General features: G+C 32.2%; 1 protein-coding gene across 2 annotated transcripts in view; it reads left to right on the top strand.

The window, feature by feature from the left end:
• The window catches only part of NCKAP1 (NCK associated protein 1), a 95,832-nt gene that overhangs the window by 52,959 nt on the left and 22,105 nt on the right, over window positions 1-20,768 (top strand). For both annotated transcript variants that reach the window (XM_063099033.1, XM_063099023.1), the window contains exons 16-23: window positions 3,205-3,350; window positions 5,244-5,376; window positions 8,134-8,253; window positions 11,778-11,917; window positions 12,813-12,944; window positions 15,270-15,488; window positions 15,665-15,795; window positions 16,059-16,156. In XM_063099033.1, the coding sequence (XP_062955103.1) occupies window positions 3,205-3,350; window positions 5,244-5,376; window positions 8,134-8,253; window positions 11,778-11,917; window positions 12,813-12,944; window positions 15,270-15,488; window positions 15,665-15,795; window positions 16,059-16,156 (1,119 nt within the window). The remainder of the gene's footprint in view (window positions 1-3,204; window positions 3,351-5,243; window positions 5,377-8,133; window positions 8,254-11,777; window positions 11,918-12,812; window positions 12,945-15,269; window positions 15,489-15,664; window positions 15,796-16,058; window positions 16,157-20,768) is intronic.

Here is a 20,768-nt window from a genome sequence, read left to right as displayed (position 1 = left end):
CACTACTACTAACCGTACTTGGGACATACAATCACTCCAACTCTTTCTACTGCATATAGACCTTTATTCTTTTAGTGACAGTAGGACAAAGCATACCAGGGAAGGGAAGAATGAGACACACAGCTAAGCCAAGGAAGTCCTGGCTAAGAATAGAGGACAAAAGTGCAAGGTAGGAAGCAATGTCCAGAATCTAAGAGGTTCATGTATGTGTTGAAGATTAGTGGTGAAGATTCCAAACTTATAGACTGGTCAGTAGGATACAGAGGATAAAATATTGAGCAGTATTATATAATCTGTAGAAGAATAGAACATTCCTCTTTTTGAATTTTATAATGTAGCTATAGCAATAAGGTATAAAAGATGTAAAAAATTAAACAGTAGTTGAAAATCTAAATGATTAATTTAAGAGATGTGACAGAGTATGATTATCAATTAATTACAGTCTTAGAAGATAGAAAGCTTTTTTCAACTTGGAATTGCTAGTAATGACTTTAGACAGAAAGCAAAATTTTACCTAGACCTTGAAAGATGGGTTAAATTTGAATAGGAAAATAGCTTATACAGGAAAAGAGCAAACATTGAATAAAGAGCAAATAAAGAGACTTCTGAATATAAAGTATTACTATAAGAAGGAGCACGTATTCACAAGAGATATGAATGATCTGACTTTGATGTTGGTTTCAGGTAGAAGTGTAAAAGTTGTTAGATAAAAGCATGTGGCCAGAGAGAGGTGAAGAGTTCTAGAGATATCAGTAGCTCTTGAGTAGAGGAGGGCAGAAGAATAAGCCTTTGGGAGAATTTTAGAAGTGTGCACTGTGCCTTCACTGGAGTTCTCTCCAACTTTTATTGTAAGGTCATTGCTTTTTATAGGTCACTTTATCTTTTTCTGTCTTTTTTCTACTCTTAAAAGAGCTCTTCTTTGTATGTGTTCTGTCATTTTTTTCTACTTCCTAAGGGATCTTATTCCTCTGTGTATTCTGTCAGTCCCTTGAGTATCTTTAGTTGCTCTTTCAAAATATCTTCTTCCCTTCTATCTTCTAAATTATTTGGGTTCTTTATATCTTCCACTCTTATTTAAACCTGTTCTTTTTTTAGTAACATGTTTCTCCTTCCATAGTTTGTCAAGATTTCAGATGAGTGTTTTAAATCAAGTTATCTCATACTGCTACCATGCATTTCATCTGAATCTGTTTTCACAATGTTATTTAAATTCTGATTTTTAAAAATGAGGGTCAGTTAATGGGAAGTCTTTTTATTTTTATTTTTGGTAGCTGGCCGGTAGTTGGATCCAAATCTAAGGGTGTTAGAACTTTGGTGTTATAACACTGACCTCTAACTAACTGAACTCACCCGGCCAGCCCGATGGAAGTCTTTATTGAACTCGTGACTCTTTATACTCTAAAGGTGATTAATGGTAACTAAAACGAATTAAACTTAGTCTGCGATAAATGTCCAGAGTGTATTTTGCCATCAGATTATTGCTATCATTATTCCTCATTACCTCCCCTTTCCTGGTAGACAAAAACAATAAAATACAAGCCTCTGCTTTTTCTTGTAATATTACTATCTCAGTGAATGTAACATCATCCACCTAATGTCTCCTTGCCATTGTAGGGTTTGAGATTTAATTTTTATTCTACTTACAAGGCAATAAATTGGTCTCTTACCGTTTCATGGATACTGTATAAGACTTGGGGCTTCTGAACCAGAGACAAAGGACTTAATTATTCACTGCACAGGAAACAGCATAAGCATCAGCATATATGCATCATTTTCCCAGTGTCCCTGAGTCCTGCAGGGGTGGTACAGAGGTACACATATGAATGCTATGTATGTAATGCAGCTAAGGAACACTGAGTTTGAGGAACCCTCATTTTTATTGTCAACAGTAAGCATACTTGCTCTTTGTTCCAAAGGAGACCTTATCTCAACCCTCAAGCTTGATAGCTGCAATACACTCCTATTGGCTTGGGGAATGAGTGGTTCAGGCCTTGCATTCTTGACATACCCAGCGAGATGTATAGGAACACATGAGACCCATGAAAGAGTGTCTCCCAACAGCTGGAACCTTGGCCATCATCCATAATTCTTCTATTGCCTACTGCATCTAGACATTTCCCAACTCTTTTAATCTACCACCACTCTAGACCAGACCATCATAATCCTGTTTGACTTATTGCCACCACTTCGTCCTAACAGATTTCTGCTTCCCTTTCTCTTTCTGGCCCCGTATCCCCTTTTCCCGTCTCTATATAGAGCCATCTTGCTAAAACAAAAACTGGCCATCACACAGAATCCTCAGCTGCTCACCAAAAAGTTTAAATACTTTAACATGGTATACAAGGCTATGCGTGATCTGGTTGAATCTCATCTTTTACCGTTTCTTTTCTCTTCTTTCCACTCAAACTCTAGCCATAGTGAACAATATTTTTCTTTTGGTGGCTGGCCGTTGTGGGGATCTGAACCGTAGACCGTGGTGTTATCAACACTATGCTTTACCCTACTGAGCTAACCAGCCAGCTATGAACAGTATTTATTTTATAAGTACTCCTCCTGTTCTTGTTCTCCACCCTTCTGAAATGTCAACTATCCATGAACGTGATTCTGCTCTTCGTGATTTAGCATCCCAATCGTGAAATTTCCTTCTCCACAACCTATTTTGTTGATTTTGGTTAGGTCCTATCACATTTTTGGCTAATCTACATTAATTTGTATTATCTTCAGTACTTTTCTAGAATCTGTCAGATTAGTACAGCGTATTATATACATTGTTTAGTTTTTAGTGATTCAGTATAATCTAAAACCTCACTGAATCAACATATACAATACTTCCATCTGATTGTTTTCTTTGTATGTTTTTTCTCTTGAACTAGGTTGAAAATTTCTTTTGGTAGGGTTAACATGACAATTAGTTTTATACTTTTGATATTGTAACTTCAGTTGCTTTGTGGTCAGGATGAATGACCCATATGCATTCTGTTTTATGGACATTAGTATTTCAGTTTGTTTATTTAAATAATTTCTTACAGGAATTTCAAGTTAGGATCACTACAGACAATTTTTTAAATGATCTAACTCATACAGTGTCACAATAAAGAGTTTAATAAAGATATTTTTCAGTAATGTTTTATTTTTTCTATAGAATGACAAGTGTAAAGTCATTAATCTTTCTAATTAGTTTTGTTTTTTGCTGTACTTTTACAGGCATATACTAGTGTCTCTAAGGCGTCACTTAGCCTTGCAGATCACAGAGAGCTTGGAAAAATGATGAATACAATAATTTTTCATACAAAAATGGTAGATTCCTTGGTGGAAATGTTGGTGGAAACATCAGATCTCTCCATATTTTGGTATGTTGTAATTTTTTTTAAATCTCGATTTGAAATTTTTAGTATCTGAAGATTTGTTTCTTGATTGTTTTTATGTTAGCATAGACCTTAAGACATTTCAATACTAGACTCTTAATAAAGGGAATAATGGACTTTTGTGAAAACTTGCCAACATAAAGAAGTTACCAAGTTGGAATTTTATGTCTATTTTTAATTCTCTGTAAGAGCAATTATGATTGATACAAATTTTGTTTCTTATGTTTTGTTTGAGGAGGTGAAAAACAGTCACTTCAAATTACCTTAAGGCCCTCCTTTGCATGACAAAGGGGTAAAAAAAGTTGTGGATCAAGGTCAAATACAGCAAGTGTTGGAATTAAAATGCCTAGTAATTTCACTTCTATAGTATTAAATTCAGTATTAATATTATGATGATGTGGTGATTTCTCCCTGCAGTGAGCTTCACTGTCCTTTGTTTCTGTATGACCTCTTTTGTTAAACTTAGTAGTTTACTTTTCTCCCCTTTCATCCTCTCCAGAAAATGTGGTCCTTCATAGAAGGTTATATTTTTGTTTCCTTAATGTCTAACAGTAGGTATTTAATAAATGTTCGAATGAATAAGTGAACTTGATTGTGATCAGACTAATAAACAGTGGGGCCAAGTATTCTGGCTCCAAAGCATATGATACCAACTCTATTTCCTGTTTGCTCTTTTTTTTTTTTTTTTTAACCTTTAGTTAAGTGGATTGGAATAACCTAGTTTATTTTTAAAACGCTGAGATAATCTCAGTGGATAGTGATAGTTGTTTCTGTGTATTGAATAGAGGTCATTATGAAAAGCTTGTCATTGCTTTTATTTTGGAAAATAACCCAATCTACATTGACTTTGGCAGTTTGTTAGGATATCTTTAAATAGCAGGATTGCAGAAGAAATCCAAATCACCAGGCAGAAGAGACATGCCTCTTAATGGAAATAATTAAACGTATCAGAAAATACACTATTTTAAGTTTAGATACGTTGCATATCAAATTTGTTAAAATTTTTAAGATTACTTGGAGCCTTATACTACTGTCTGAACCGGAGGCGACCTTAGAAAGAAAATAGAACATTTTATGTTTAGCTATTTTTTGACTACGGAAAGGTTCCTATTGCAAAAGAAGGATATAGCAATTAGAAAGTCCTCTCCCCTTTCTTGGAACTAAAAGTACTTTGAGTAATGTTTGAAATTTGTAATTTTCAGTCATACTTAATTTTTACTCATATTTTCTCATAGTCACATTCTGTTTTGCCTATGACATCCAAAGTGAAGACATGTTTACTCCTTCTGTTTGTCTTACTACTCTGAGATATGCTGTATTTTATTGATTCATATTCTTTTACATTTAGATTTAACACATGAGGGAACATCAAAAAGTTCATGGAAATATTTGTATTATCTTTTAATTTTATTTTCTGTGAACTTTTTCAAGTCCCCTTGTATCTGCAATCTGAGTGTAATTTAAAATATATGGTGTATGATTATTTAACTGGTTTGTTTTTCTTTCTTAGAGTATGTAAAATAATGGTGCTTCTTACGATTGATAGTAACCTAGCTTTGATGAAATTTGATAATGTAAGATTTGAACGTTATGTATTCATGCACCATAGATATTATTTATTTTCTGTGTAAGTTTTTAATTTAAAATATTTGTTAATATTTTGCAAATAATATTTTTATTACTCCAAAATGATTATTGGCATAGAAAAGGTAACTTTTGGGAAAATGACTTAAGGGAATAAATGCTACCACTTGGTAACTTTCATTCACTTGAATCAAATGAAATTAACTATAAGGGTATTGTATTGGAAAATTTTTATTTAAAAAATGAAAAATATAAAAATTGTGATTCTAATTTTTAATTTTCTTCCTTACATAGTTTTTATAGTCGTGCTTTTGAGAAGATGTTTCAACAGTGTTTGGAACTACCCTCTCAGTCCAGATACTCAATTGCGTTTCCTCTACTTTGCACTCATTTTATGAGTTGCACACACGAACTGTGTCCAGAAGAGGTAATTTCGGTGTAGTACTGTGATTGATATGATACGCAAAGTAAACTAGATCAAATTTGTGGCTAATCAATTGTTCACAAAGTCATAATTACCTAACTTAACTTCTCACCTAATGCATTTCTATGTAGAATCAGAAAAATGCTTGAATAAATATGAGATAGGTCTAATAGATATATATGTGGATGGATGGGTAAACATATATACATATATAAAAGGACATCACAAAGTCACTTAGAATTGCCTTTATTAAAATAAATTGTGGGTCAGATATGAGTATTAATATTTATGGTAAAGATATATACAGTATTTGATTTTGTATGCTTACTTTTCCTCTTAAACTATCGTTGAAAGGACTTGAAAATTGAATTTACAAATTACTGAGTAAACATGAACAAGTCAAAGAAAGATTTCACTTACCTGTTAATGTAATAGATCTATTAAGCAAAGTCCATATTTGCTGATATTTGTGAGACAAACACACACACACACATACATGCACACACGTATAATTACTGAGTAATTGTACTACTCAGTTTTATTGACACTAAGTATCTATCAAAAATGTATTCAGTATTTCTTCTAATCTTTAAAGAAGAAATATCATCTTACATGCAATAAGAATGTATATTAAAACTAAATAATGTATGTTTTTATAATTTAATTTAGTGTTTAATCCCTTTAGAACTTCAGAACTTGTAGAAAAGAAACTTAGAGATAGCAGTAACATCGTCAATATCTTTAAGCATTAGGTAACATCTATTGCAGATTATATGCCAGTATTCTATGGGAAGCAAACTTTTAGACAGAGTTTAGCCTACAGAAAGTTTATTAGAAAATATTTTTAGAATTAATACCAGTAAGGGTATTAATACCAACAATTTTAATAGATTTATAGGTTTTGTAGATTTGATAGATTTTTGTTCTACTAAGCTTGACACCTAATATAATATTATTAACTTTTTCCTTTTCCTCATCCTTCCCGTTAAATTACACATGAAGTCCTCCTTATTTTATTTATGTGGTATCATTTCTTGAGTCCATTGTCTACTTTCCATTGTTATTGTTACTGTGGTAGTTCAGATTTTCAATACTCTTTGTATGTACTCTAAATGGATTCCACCTTTTGCCTGAATTATTGTTATAGTGTCCTAAGTGGTCTCTCTGCTTCTGCCATTGTCCTCCTAAAGTCTTATTCTTAACACTGCTGCACAAAGTGACAGAATGCAGATAGTAGAGAAACTTGTATGACAAAATACGTTAGTTGTTTTTGTCCCTCAGTCTCAGCATTTCTGAACTATTGAAGAGGAGTAGTAAAATCAGATCTGTATTTTTATATAAGTTAATATCTGCAAAGAATAAATTTGAAGCATCCTAATTCAGTATTTTTTCAGGATTTTTTCAGGATGAATTGATAGCAAGGGATATGCTTTATCAAGAGTCAGAATTTGATTAAACAGTACCTTTACGAATTGAATACACACTTTTTTTTTTTTTTTTCCTGGCAGCTGGCCAGTTTGGGGACCTGAACCCTTGACTTTGGTATTACAATGCTGGACTCTAACCAACTGAGCCAACTGGCCACCCCCTTTATTAATTGAAATCTTCCTAAAGTGGACCAAAGTTTATATTTGGCTGCAAATCTCTTTTAGTTTGGCTTCCTCTTGAAGTTTTAAATAAAATACATTATAAGGTATCATGATAGATCTGGAACAGTTATTTGTATGTTCAAGTATTTTTATATTTTATGTACCTTACATTTATTTCAGCATCATAGAAGTACTGTATGTCATCTCTATATATGTTATATAAGTATGGAAGGTCAGGGAAGGAAAAATTTCTTTGTAAATTATTACAAATGTGTAGTGCAAAAATTTACGGCATTATATACTCAACATTCCAGTTACCACTGACAGGAAAAACCCATGAAATGATTGCAACCCACCAAACTAAAAAGATAATAGAATCCCTTAGAGATAGGTAGATTTGAGTGTGTTTGTGCCTATCATATATATATGATATTCTTAAAATATAATGTTTATTCCCCCCATGTGTTTAAAGAATGAATGGTCAGCTTTCCCTCCCTACCTTGTGCCCCCCGCCCACTGTGGGAGAGTGTTTGATTTTAGAGATTTGAATGGCTTGTGATTTGTTTTACTGACTTGATTTTTAATGATTTTATTTTAATTTTTGAGCTCTTCTTTTGTATTTATACATCACAAAGTTGTTGTATATTAGATGTAAATTTTAAAACGAGATAAGATTGGAAAACATTACTCTAAATCTGTTCTTTCACATTGTAGGTTTAATATTTTAAGAACTGGATATAAGACTTTGTGGAATTTTCAATTAAATACGGTTTTTTATGTTAAGGAAAATACTGCTCTTTCAGGATTCTTCCCAATTGTACATTATTTATATAATCACCAAGTGCTTATTTTATGTTGACTGTGTGCAAATACAGTTAGTTGTTTATAAGAGACAAAGAAATTTATATTTGGGAAGTGATAGGTTGGGTAAAAGGCATAGAGAAATATCATGATTTGTAAGAATGAATATGTTAATAAATTTTTTAAAGTTTTAAACTGGCACAAATAAAAAATATGGTTTAAAAAAAGAAAATTTGTGATATTCCCTATTCCCACTCTTTATTGCAGAATAGTGCTTTAACCTAATTTTCCACATTTATTTAAAAAGTGTTATAATTCAAACTACTTTCTTTTATTATTTATGATTATTATTGTTATTCTGCTTTAACAGCGACATCATATTGGAGATCGCAGTCTTTCCTTATGTAATATGTTCCTGGATGAAATGGCCAAACAAGCTCGAAATCTCATCACTGATATTTGCACAGAACAGTGTACTCTTAGTGACCAGGTAATAATTTAAATTTGTGTGTTAGTCAAGAAAATGATGTTGGTAGGTTATTATTTTACTTTCCAGTTTTTTATTCGCAAATTCCCAGTAAACCTCATTACCTCTTGCTATGAAACTCCATTAAAAGGTATTTCTTATAGATATAAACTTTTTGGCAAGACTATATGTAATGGTTGTGTTCTTTCATCAGGAGATACATAATGTCTAGTTGTGGGTGGTGGTTTGTGTGTGTGTGTGTGTGTGTGTGTGTGTGTGGTGGTGTAGTACCTGATTCCAGTACAGTAGGCTCCCCTTTATCCAAAATTTTGTTTTTCTTGGTTTGACTTTCCGTGCTTTCATTTACTCGCACTTTCATTTACTCATGGTTACCCACAGTCTGAAAATAGGTGCGTACACTACAATAAGATATTTTGAGAATGGGGTGGTACATCCACATAACTTTTATTACACTACTTGTTTAATTGTTCTACTTATAATTAGTTATTATTGTTAAATTTTTACCGTGCCTAATCTATAAATTAAACTTTATCATAGGTGTGTATGTATAGAGAAAACATAGTATATATGGGGCCTGGCACTATCTGCAGTTTCAGGCAGCCACAGGGGTTGCCTGAATATCTATATTCTGAGATAGAACGTATCCCTCATGGAAAAGGGGGAAATACTGTATTGCGTTGGTGGTTGCAAAATATTCTAATTCTATCAGTTCTTTTATGTACATCAGTTGTGATAACATTTTTAAAGAGGTTCCCTCATCTACTACTTGCTTATCCAGTTGTGCAGTTTGGAAAGGCAAAATAAATGCTTGGTTCTTTGCCTTTATTTTCTAGGTGACAAATTATTTTATGTTATGAACTGGAATTAAACATATTTGATGATTTTCAACCCATGATACCTGTTATCTATATTGAAACTCACATTGCCCCATGTTTGGCCAGTGAGAGCCCTTTTAGTCACTTGAGAGCTTACTTGCTGTCTGGTATAACAAGATATATGAGCCACATCTTGTACATATTCTTACTCAGACCTGGAATCAGCCATTTCTCCTGGTTTCTTTTAGTGGGGAATGGTATTTTGAGACCCAGATCTGTATATTAAGGATGCTTATTGGTCTCATCTAGACCTCCTTAGGACTTATTCATGTCTCATCAGGACTCATTCTTTCCTCATCACTCATGAGTTCATACTGATATCTCCAGTTCAAAATCAGGATTACAAGATTCGTTATTTTCTTTTTTGCATTCATGTCATCATTCTTCCACATTGAGAATCTAGTTTTCAGGGACATAGAACATGGAAGAATTATAATTTCTCATAATTACACATTTACTTTTTTGAATATTACATACAAAATAGTCTCATAATAATAATACTGACACCACCAATATATAATTATTGAGAAAAGTTTAAAAAATATTTTTACATATGCTCTCTGTATTCCTCCCATTTTTTTTTTTATAATTGTACCACACTAAACTTACAGACATTACATGTCCTACTCTCTTCTTATTAACATTCATTTACTCTTATTTCTACAAATAAGTATGTGTTTGGTGTTCCCAACAGTGTCATATGTTGACATCTCTCTAGTGATTTTTATTGTTTGAAGCACACTTTCTAGTACAGGATCAGCAAACTTTTTTAGTTAAGGGCTAGAAAGTGTTTTAGGTTTTATGCACCATATGGTCTCTGTCACGACTACTCAACTCTACCATTATAGTGGGAAAGCAACTATAGACAATATGTGAACAAATGAGTGACTACGTTCCATTAAAACTTACAAAAATAGACGGTGTGCCAAATTTTGCCCTACTGTTTGCATTTGGCATTTGCAAATATGACTACTTGCTATTCCAGATTTCTTGACTCTTTCCTCCCCCATGTTTACTTGTACCTTCTCTTTCCTTCATCTGTGTTGTCTTTATCTTGCTCAATTTTGATTTCATTCTAAGCAATAGAAAGAGAGACCTTTAAACACCTCAGAGACCTCTGGCTGATCATTTTTACAAATTTGTAGTTTGTCACCACTCACTTGTATCTTGGTGGTTGTGAAGATATTTTGAAATTTGATTTTGTGGTAAATGTTACTCACGGATTTTGGTTTTGTGCTCCAATAGCTCTGTTTTTCAGGAGTTACAAAGATTCAACACATCGCCGTCTTTAATATTCTTGAAGTTAAACATTTCCTTAGTAACTTTCATCTGTCACAGTACAAATGCAATATAATTTCTTAATTCATTTCTTTTCAAAATATAGCCCCCTCCCATGACTTTAGTTACCATCTATGTATAATGACTAAATCACTTTCTCTGACCCATCACTGTTCATGAGAAATGTTATGCAACCCACATATATAATGTAAAGTTTTCCATTAGCCACATTAAAAATGTAAAAAAAACCAGTTGAAACTAAATTTTAAACTGTATTTTATTTACTCAGTATATCCAAACATGTTATCATTTCAGCAAGTAATCATATTACTAATGAAATATTTTATATTTTTTATACTCAGTCTATGAAATCTGCGTATTTTGCTCGCACAACACAACTAAGTTTGAACCAGGCACATTTCAGGTGCTCTATGGCATGTGGCTACTGAACTGTACAGTGCATCTCTCTTTCTACTTAAAATGTTCTTTTCCATTCCTTGTTTGTCTATTATGGTGCCTGTTGAACTAAATGAATCATTTCTCACTTGTACCTTGTTTTTTATCAGTGGTATTAGAGTGTGTTAGGTAGAAACCTTTGTGTCATCTTTAATTCCTGCCTCTATCACATCTAAGTTACAGAATCTTGCTAACTTTATCTCAGAAGTCTCTCTCAAATCTGGCCTGTTTTCTTAATTTTTATTATACTTGCCTTATTTCATACTCCTTTTTCATATCTTATCTGAACTATTTCTAGCAGCTTTATGATCTGGTTTTCCCTGTTACCATTTTCCTTGTTTCATTGTTTTCTTTGGCCAGTGTCAGAGTTAGCTTTAGAAAATATCTCATACTGTGGCTCTGTTTTTAAAAATTGCCACCATCTTTAAGTTTGCTTGCAGTTTAAAATCTAATCTATAGCTTGGCATTTAAGGCCATTTCTAATAGCTGAAACCTCTCTATTTTACCCTGCACTTTACATTCTACCAGCTAGTAGTTCTCACTAGACGCTGAACGTATTGTATCTTTACATAATTTTGTTTTCATAGGCCATTTAATCTTCCCAGTAAAATGTTCTTCCTCATTCCTTGCTTGCCTGGTATATTTTTATTTGTCCTTTAAATAATAATTTAAATAAGCTTTGATATAACTTCTATGAAGTGTTTGTTCAAACAAGATTTACCTATTTCTGTTTTCCACCAAGCTGTGTGGGCTACCCAAGCTAGCTAGGTAAGTTCTACATCTCACTTATTCTCTGTCCTTAGTGCTAGCATGATGTTTGCTGCATAGTCTGGATTCAGCTAAGGTTTACTTAGAATAGTTGATTATGCTTTCATAGTAATTGGTTTAATAGAAGATTTCGTTCTTTTCTAAATTTAGTTGCTGCCCAAACATTGTGCCAAAACCATCAGTCAAGCAGTGAATAAGAAGTCGAAAAAACAGACTGGTAAGAAAGGGGAACCTGAAAGGGAAAAACCAGGCGTTGAGAGCATGAGGAAAAACAGGCTGGTAGTGACCAAGTAAGCCATCCACTTTTACTATATCTTTTTGACCTGGGTAGAAGATTTTTTTTTTTTTTTTTTTTTTTTCATTTTTTTCTGTGGCATTTGTACTGAGGAAAAGTTAGTAATTATATATTTTTCATCTTCTAGCCATGTTTTTTTAATCTTTGTGAACTTGATTAGCCTGTTAGTGCTTATTTCATCCCAAAAGATAGATTTTGGATTTTAGAAAAAAATGTATGTAGTAGATGATATTTGTCTTTGTATACTGAATACTGACGGCCAAAAATCTATCTAAAAACTTTTCTAGGGTACACTATAAGCAATCTGTGATTTTCAATTTATTTAAAATCAGATATCTGAGACTTTATTTTGGCATGTTATGATATATTAGAATATACCTGGTATCATTAATTTAAAACAGAAATATTAGACCAGGGAGAATTCAGGGCTGTTTGTTTGCTTGTTTGATTGTTTGGAGGGGAAGCATAAGTGGGCAACAACTGGGTGAATATTTTTTGTTTAAAGTATATTTTTTACTTTTTTGTTTCCTAAGTTGATCAAGCCCTTGCCATTTTATAGACTTCTTTTCTTCTCCCATTACAGAAAGTACAGCAGGAGTTAGAAATGATTGTCTTTATGAGTGTAGAATAAGCTCTTCCTATTGCATATTAACTCAGTATAGTCATTATTACCTGAATGTAGAAACAAATGAATGATGCTCTCTTTAGAAAATTGCTCTATAAGTTAGTTATACCGTTACAGGTTTTGAACTTTGTCAATTTAGAAGAGGAAAAAGATCAAATTCTATAATTATTATCTCCAAATAAGGTCTGATATGTTTATAAAATTGTGTACTGTCTATGATGAAATATTGACCATTTTATTTACTATTTATTAATATTTTTTTCAGCCTTGATAAATTGCACACTGCACTTTCTGAGTTATGTTTCTCTATAAATTATGTACCAAACATGGTGGTATGGGAACATACCTTTACCCCACGAGAATATTTGACTTCTCATCTGGAAATCCGCTTTACTAAGTAAGAAAAAATATAAACTGTTTTTGTTTGTTGGTGTAGCTAATGAATTTGTTATATTATTAATATCTATACAGTGGCTTTTATGAGGATAAGCTTTAGTAGAATTGGTATAGTGTAAAGAACAATGAACTGAGAAGTATAAAGAATAGTGAACTGAGAATTACTTAAATTTCCTAGATTCTTATTTCATACCTGTTATTACTAACTCGTATTACCAGGCAAGGGAGTTAATCTCTTTGACTCTTAGCTTCCTTATAGGCAAAATGAGAAGAATGGAGCAAGTCAGTGCATTTCAACTTGTAGGAGGCAACTCAGTAGGCTCATGAAGTCAGTTTAGTAGACTGCAGTCAACATTTAAAGAAAGAAAAACATGGGAGGTAAAGAAGGAAGAAAAAATAGAAAAAAAATCGGGGTATTGCATGTAGTAAATATAAATATTGTTTTATGACTCTTCAGTTATGTATATGTATGTGTATACTGAATTGTGGTATTAGATACATATTTTATAGTAGGTCACAGTCAAATGTTTGAAAACCTCAGGACTAGATGAACTCATATCTTCTCTGAATATAAATGTATGCTGTATGCCAGTAGTAAACGCTTAAGGTCTCGATTCTGATTAGAATGTTGTAAGTTATGTATGATATTGCATGTGATAAGGGTTAGCTCAGTTGGTTAGAGCATGTTGTTGATATTGTATGTTGTAAGTCAGTCAGAAACCTTTCAATTTTATAAATGTTACTTCAACCTTTTTCTAAAGTTACACACTTATTAAAGAAAATTTTGATTTATTTGACAATTTTTTTGTGAAATCCTTAAAGCAATTTATAAAACAAAATTTTTCCAAAGGTTTTTCAATGTTTCTGTAGTCATTAACAGGTAGTGTTTGTATATTTGTACCATATACTTCACACTGTGTTAAGTACTGTAAATAGAATGAAATAGTATAAAGCTTATAAAGCTTAGACCTATAGTTAGTGAGATAAAACTACAATAATTAGAAACAAAATAGGACAGTATATAAATGGGCACTAAATTGAGTTTTAAAATTGAGTGTTAATCATCAGTTGACTAGAGAAGAGGCTGGTGTTGAACGAAGATTATCCTTTGCTTTTCTTAGCAAGGCAGGCATCCTGACAGTAAAACCCAATTACCTTAGTTTTTAGACCAAAGGAGCATTATGCCTTCTGGTATTCTCATTAGGGAGGGGGTTGGAGGGGTATAGGAGACTGGTGGGTGGAAGGTAGAGTTTACAGTTCCCTCATTTTCCTTCTATAAAAAGTCTGGTCTGTTAATCCATGGAGAAGCAAATGTTCTTTTTACCAAACATCTACTTAGTGATTAGGATCAAGGTAAAAGAAACAACTTGTTTACCTGGGAAATATTTTTATGCCAGGACAAAAAGCTTGTGAGTATTAGTGGGTTGATTTTTGCAGTCTTAGGACTTAAGGGCTATATCTACAAGGATAACAATTTTCATCTTGCGTTGGCTCTTTTGGTTCTATTTCTAGTGATGCGATTTGTCTGTTGTTTTAAAGGATTCATTCCCACAAATACAGGTCTAAGATCATTACATATCAAATGCTCAGGGAGTTTTAAAGAAAGTGAAATATGGATGGGCAATGTAGGAAAAGATCATATGGGGAAGTATTTTCAAAATTTATGTTTCCTTTTAAGTTTATACAGTTCCTTGGAATATAAACTGAACTGTGTTTTATGTTTTGTGAGTGATTAGAGGACAGTAAAGTTGTTCGTTTGTTTATTACCTTGTTTTGACTGTCATGCAGTTTGTGGAGAAACAGCACTAAGTCAGGCAGACATGGAGTCAAATCCTAGACACACCAGTTCCAAGCAAAATGACCTTATCAGTTCACTTAAGTTCTGAGCCTTAGTTTTTTTCATCTGTGAAATGGTGGTGATAGTAACTACATAACAGAGTTTATTAAATATGAGAATTGTAGATAACTTATTTAAAGCCTAAAAAACTCATGGCATATAACAGTGACAAATGAATTCAAGCTGTGGATTAAATAGTCCATTGTCCTTGTTGTGCAACCTATCATGTTAAAGCATTTTAAAGACTTTTTATGCTTAAATCATTTTTGTTACTGATATTTTTAATCATTTGTATTCCTGTTTCATTTTAGTTTTTTGGTATTCATTCTTTTATTAGGTTGTTTCATGGGAAGATAATGACAGTAATTTCATGGCTTTGTAACAAATTATTTTTTAAATTTATTGCTTATTTAATTTTAGATGTCAGTAGGTTGAATGGCTTATTTACGTAAATAGAAAAGTCAGAGGTCTTATTTTTTCCTTCTTTAGGTCAATTGTTGGGATGACTATGTATAATCAAGCCACACAGGAAATTGCAAAACCATCAGAGCTTCTAACAAGTGTAAGAGCATACATGACTGTACTCCAGTCAATAGAAAACTATGTGCAGATTGATATTACAAGAGTATTTAATAATGTCCTTCTTCAACAAACACAACATTTAGACAGTCATGGAGAGCCAACCATTACAAGTCTATACACAAATTGGTAAGGAACACATTTAGAAATTTGAAGCGATAGAAAGTTTCTTTGTAATCAACTATTTAGGAAAATTAATTTTTTATGAATCAGTGCTCATTTGTGTTATCACTCAATTTAAAATAATATGCAGAAATGTATACCATAATAATTTCTCCTGGTTATAAATTTACTTTTTTCCTTAGGTACTTGGAAACCTTATTAAGACAAGTCAGCAATGGCCATATAGCTTATTTCCCTGCAATGAAAGCATTTGTGAACTTACCCACAGAAAATGAATTAACATTCAATGCAGAGGAATATTCTGACATATCAGGTGAATAATACTATAACGTGGTTTAGAGAATGAAGAACTATTGTGACTATATGTGACTATTTTATTTCAATTATATGCATAATTACACATTATATCTTAGAATTACTTCTGCATTTTGTGTTAGCTTTTTAATTCCAGAGACTTTCCTCAGGATTTTGCATTAAAAATTTGTTTCTATAGTGTGACATTCCATTGTGCTAATGTTCATTTTCTTAAAGTATTTGTTCTGTCAAAAGTATAAAATTAATTACTTTTCCTTTCAGAAATGAGGTCATTATCAGAACTACTCGGCCCGTATGGTATGAAGTTCCTGAGTGAAAGCCTTATGTGGCATATTTCATCTCAAGTTGCTGAACTTAAGGTAATACAGTCTTTATCAATTATAGCTTTTAAACTTTAATTCCTAGAAAACATGTTAGGAATATGAGCCAATTTAGAATGTTAATTACTTTAACCTGACATGAAAGTACTAATATATAAATGAAATTAAAGAGCTAGCTTGGCCTTTCAGTGACATCTTAGTTTAGTTCTCTCGATTTTACCAGTGAGAAAATGAAAAACCTTGAAGAGGTGAATTGATTTGCCAAAGTGGACTGAAACGCAGATTTCTTGGCTTTTGGTCAAGCCTTCATTCTGTTGTATCACTATGCTTTTCTTTGAATGACCAGGTTCAAAATTCCAGCCAAAGTTATTTGTTCAGATTTGTAGTTTGAATGTGTTGCTTTCCACAGATTATGATACAAGCATTATTAGGCTTATTGCATTTTCTTATTATTAAGCAAAATAATTTTAAATTATGTTGTGCACTTTAAGATGGATAAAATGTCTTTAGAATGCTTAGTGTTTCAACAAACGTAAAAGAACTGAAGCAGTATTTTAAAGAACTTTTGGTTTTTAGCCTTTTCAAAATATCTCAGTGCTAAGGTCATTTATATTGAATGAGTCTGTATATATATAACTATGTGGTTTTTGAAAGAATTTGAACTTGGACCACTAAAACTTTTGAATTTATGAGCAGAATAGAAAAGGCATGTTTAAAAATATGTCTGTTTCTTTATGGAAGTTTTTTGTGCTTTGCATTTTTAATTTAAGAAAATGGCATATAGTACTGATAAGTAGCCTGTATTTCAAATGTAGCACTTAGAGTTCTAAGTGTAATCTGATTTACTGAAAATTGAGCAAATATATAGAATAAATTAATTCCCATAAGCTTAATAATATTTTGCTGAGTGAATAAAATAGCAAGAGCTGGTGTGACTAAAAGCTTAGTATATTTAAACATTTAAAAAGGAGAGGTAGTATTACCCAGTGGTTGAGAACTCAAGCTTTCAAGTCAGGTTGTCCTGAGTTTCAGTCCTATCACTGATGAGCTTTGATTTTGGGCAAATGTTTAAACTCACTAAGCTTTTACTTTGAGAGAATTATATGAGATAATGCATGTCAAGCTTTTAGGTACTCAGCATAGTGTTTGACACACAATAAGCATTGAGTAAATGTTATTTTGGTATTCATCATATCATTATCCTCTCACTGTTATTTTTTAAAGTGTTCTGCAATTCTTGTGTAAAAATCAACTTTTAGATACTTCATAGTGTGGGTTTTAAACACATAAACTTTACATGGTTTTAGTAAACAAAAATTGTAATGCTAGTTTTGGTTCTTTAGAAGCAACATCATTCTTCTTTATTAGACTCATTCCCCTGTGATATACGTGATTTATTTTCTATCCTACTGTTCTCGGGTAAAAAATTTCTTCTCTTTGATTTCTTGTGTTCCTTTCAGTTTGAGATAATAGAAGAATTATGGCTCAGTAATTTCACTTTTACCAATTATTTTTTTTTCAGACCGAATAAATAGGCACTTCTAGAATTGTCAGTATTTTAAATTTAGTGCTTCATTGCTGTTCAATTTGATGGATTGAGTATTATTTACAGTAATAAAAATTAGCCTATTTTGAACCTCTCTGAATTCATATCTGTGAGAGTTCAAACATGTCCTTATCAGTACTGTAAGGCACCAGTCAGATCTGGCCTTCCACTTTTCCTCACTTCCTTTACTCCTCCAAACTGGCTGGCCTATTTGCTGATGGGACAGCTGAGATGTTGTCATAGCTTGCCTTCCCTTAGCACTTATGTATTTTTCAAATGTTACCTATCAGAATATCCTTCTCTGACCACACTTTCTAAAATAGCAAACATATCAGTAATTGACCACAATTTTGTATATTGACAAAATAAAATAATAATAATAATAATAAAATAGCAAACATCACATTTTATTCTATCCATCTGTATGTGTATCTTACTTGTGACCTCTCATGCCATGTTATTTGTTTATGTCACTCTCTCTAGAGTATTAACCTTCTTGAAAGCTTGTTGTTAAAATAGAGTGCAACACATAGTAAGCACTTATAAATAAAAATAACTAGCTTTCTTGACTCTTTTCTTTGTTCTAGGACTTTTCAAAGCTCTTTACATATAATTCCTTTAAATCCTTAAAACAGGTGTTTTCACTATTTTACAATATAGGAAAGATCACCTTTCACATATTTAAAAACTACTGTCATGTAGTTTCTCTTCTCCGTGTGAAATATATTAACATTCAGTCTCTTCACCATCTTTGTCACTCATTCTTCTGCACTGTCTTCATGGTGTCACTCTTAGAAAATACTGCTCTGAACTGAGAATGAGATAGAAGTCAGATTAGTTAGAGTGCACTTATCTGTTCTGGATACTTAACTAATACACTTTGAGAGAGCATTAACATTCTTGGTAGCTATACCATACTATTGTCACATCAACTTGCAGTCAGATAAATTTTCCTTTTTTCTTTCACATGTGCTTACCTTAAACAATGGCTTTCCACATCATATATTTTGTACAATTTTTTTTAGACCTAAGTATATGCTTTATAGTTATTCTTAGTAAAATTTATCTTCTAAAATATTATTCATTATTTCTAAGGATCTTTTCTTTGAGCATGGATTTGATCAGCCTTTCAGCAATTCTTTTATAAACTTAACTGTTTTAGCTGTGTACTTAAGAATTGTTGTCAGATACATTTTGTTTTTTTTTTTAAAGGTACAAGTTGTTCATTGAGATGGTCCTCAAATATGCATGTATTCATTTTTTGTTTTTAAGTTTATTGTCTCTATTTTTAGTCTGCATTTTTCTTTTTTTTAAAAAAATTTTAACGTTTACTTTTACATATCTGTGAGGTATGTATTGAAACAATATGTTTCAATGTGTTGCTTCAATACATGCATATATTATGCAATGATTCACTTAGGGTACCTAGCATAGTTTTGCACCCATTAGTCCACCACTTCTCTTCCTCCCACAACCCGTCTCCCTCCCACAACCTGTCTCCCTCCTGGCCTCTGGTGACTATTATGCTACTCTCTACTTCTATGAGAACCACTTTTCTTCTTTTTTTTAGATTCCACATATGAGTGAGATCATGCAGTGTTTATCTTTCTGTGCCTGATTTACTTCACTTAACATGATGTTTTCTACTTCCGTCTATGTTGCTGCAAATGATAGGATGTCACATCTTTTTATGGATGCATGGTATTGCATTGTGTACATGTACCACAGTTTTTTTTTTTTCCATTCATCTGTTGATGGGTATTTAGGTTGATTCCATCTCTGGGTTTTTCTGAATAGCATTATGATGAACATGGGAATGTCAGTGTCTTCTTGATATATTTATTTCATTTCCTTTGGGTATATACCCAGAAGTGAGATAGGTCATAAGGTAGATCTGTTTTTAGTTCTCTGAAGTACCTCATATTGTTTTCCACCAATGGCTGTATCAATTTACATTCTTACCAATGTAGAAGGGTTTCTTTTTCTCTGCATCCTCTCTATCATTTGTTATTTTCTATCTTGTGATAATAGGCATTCTAACTGGGGTGAGATGATATCTCATTGTGGTTGTAATTTGCATTTTGTTGATGATTAGTGATTTTGAGCATTTTTTCATGTGCTTGTTGGCCATTTGTATGTCTTCTTCTGAGAAATGTCTGTTTAGGTCCTTTGCCATTTTTTAATTGGGTTATTTGTTTTTTGCTATTGAGTTGTTCGAGTTCCTTACATATTCTGGATATTAACACCTTGTCTGATGTATAGTTTGCAAACACTTTCTTCCATTCTGTTATCAGATACATATTTATTCTTGAAAAGAAGAGGAAGCAGCTTATATTTTAACGTTTCTCATATGTTAGAGAACTGTATCCTCTCTTTCTCAGATGTTATTAAAATTTGATTTGAAGTTGATATGGTAAGAGTATAAATAATGTTGACTTTTTAAATGCTGTTGAATTTGCTGTCTGAAAATTGTTGTTTCTTGCCTGGATTCTTTTTCAAATATTTGATATTAAAACTGAGTCAAAATCCTAGACAAAAAAAAATACTTTTTGTGTAAGATCTTGGATTTATTGTCTTTGAGATACGTGGGCATTAATTGGCTTAGGTTTCTCATTAAATGTAATATGCTCCAAAACCAAGATAGTTTAGGATACTAAAATATTTTTTTCTCTAAAATGTTTGATTTTAGCTTTTTAGTAATCTCCTATGATCTTCTTTACTTGACCTAACTTTTTATTTTATCATCGTAATAACTGCCATGTTTTATTAATGATTTAATGTTAATTGTAGGAAGACTTTAAAAAAATTGTATGATTACATTTTGGTATTTAGGGGCTTTCTAGTTTTACTTTTTTGCTTCTCAAATACTACATCCTGATTTGTTTAAATATTGTATTTTTACCATACCAGCCAGCCACCAAAACAAACAACACATTTGTAAATATTGTGTCTTTCAGAAGGCTTCATATGACATCCTTACATTTCTAGCATTGTGCCTTCGTCATTTGGGTTCCTTAAAAACAAAGTTAGTCCTAAGGATTCGTTTTTTTGGAATTGCATAATGCTTTACAGTGATTTTCTTTGAGATTGATTCCTTGTAGCAAC

The sequence above is a fragment of the Cynocephalus volans genome, chromosome 1 (assembly GCF_027409185.1).
Source record: "Cynocephalus volans isolate mCynVol1 chromosome 1, mCynVol1.pri, whole genome shotgun sequence".
NCBI classification, from domain to species: Eukaryota; Metazoa; Chordata; class Mammalia; order Dermoptera; family Cynocephalidae; genus Cynocephalus; species Cynocephalus volans.
Note: the sequence above shows the minus strand (reverse complement) of the source record. Positions and strands in the feature narration are given on the sequence as shown.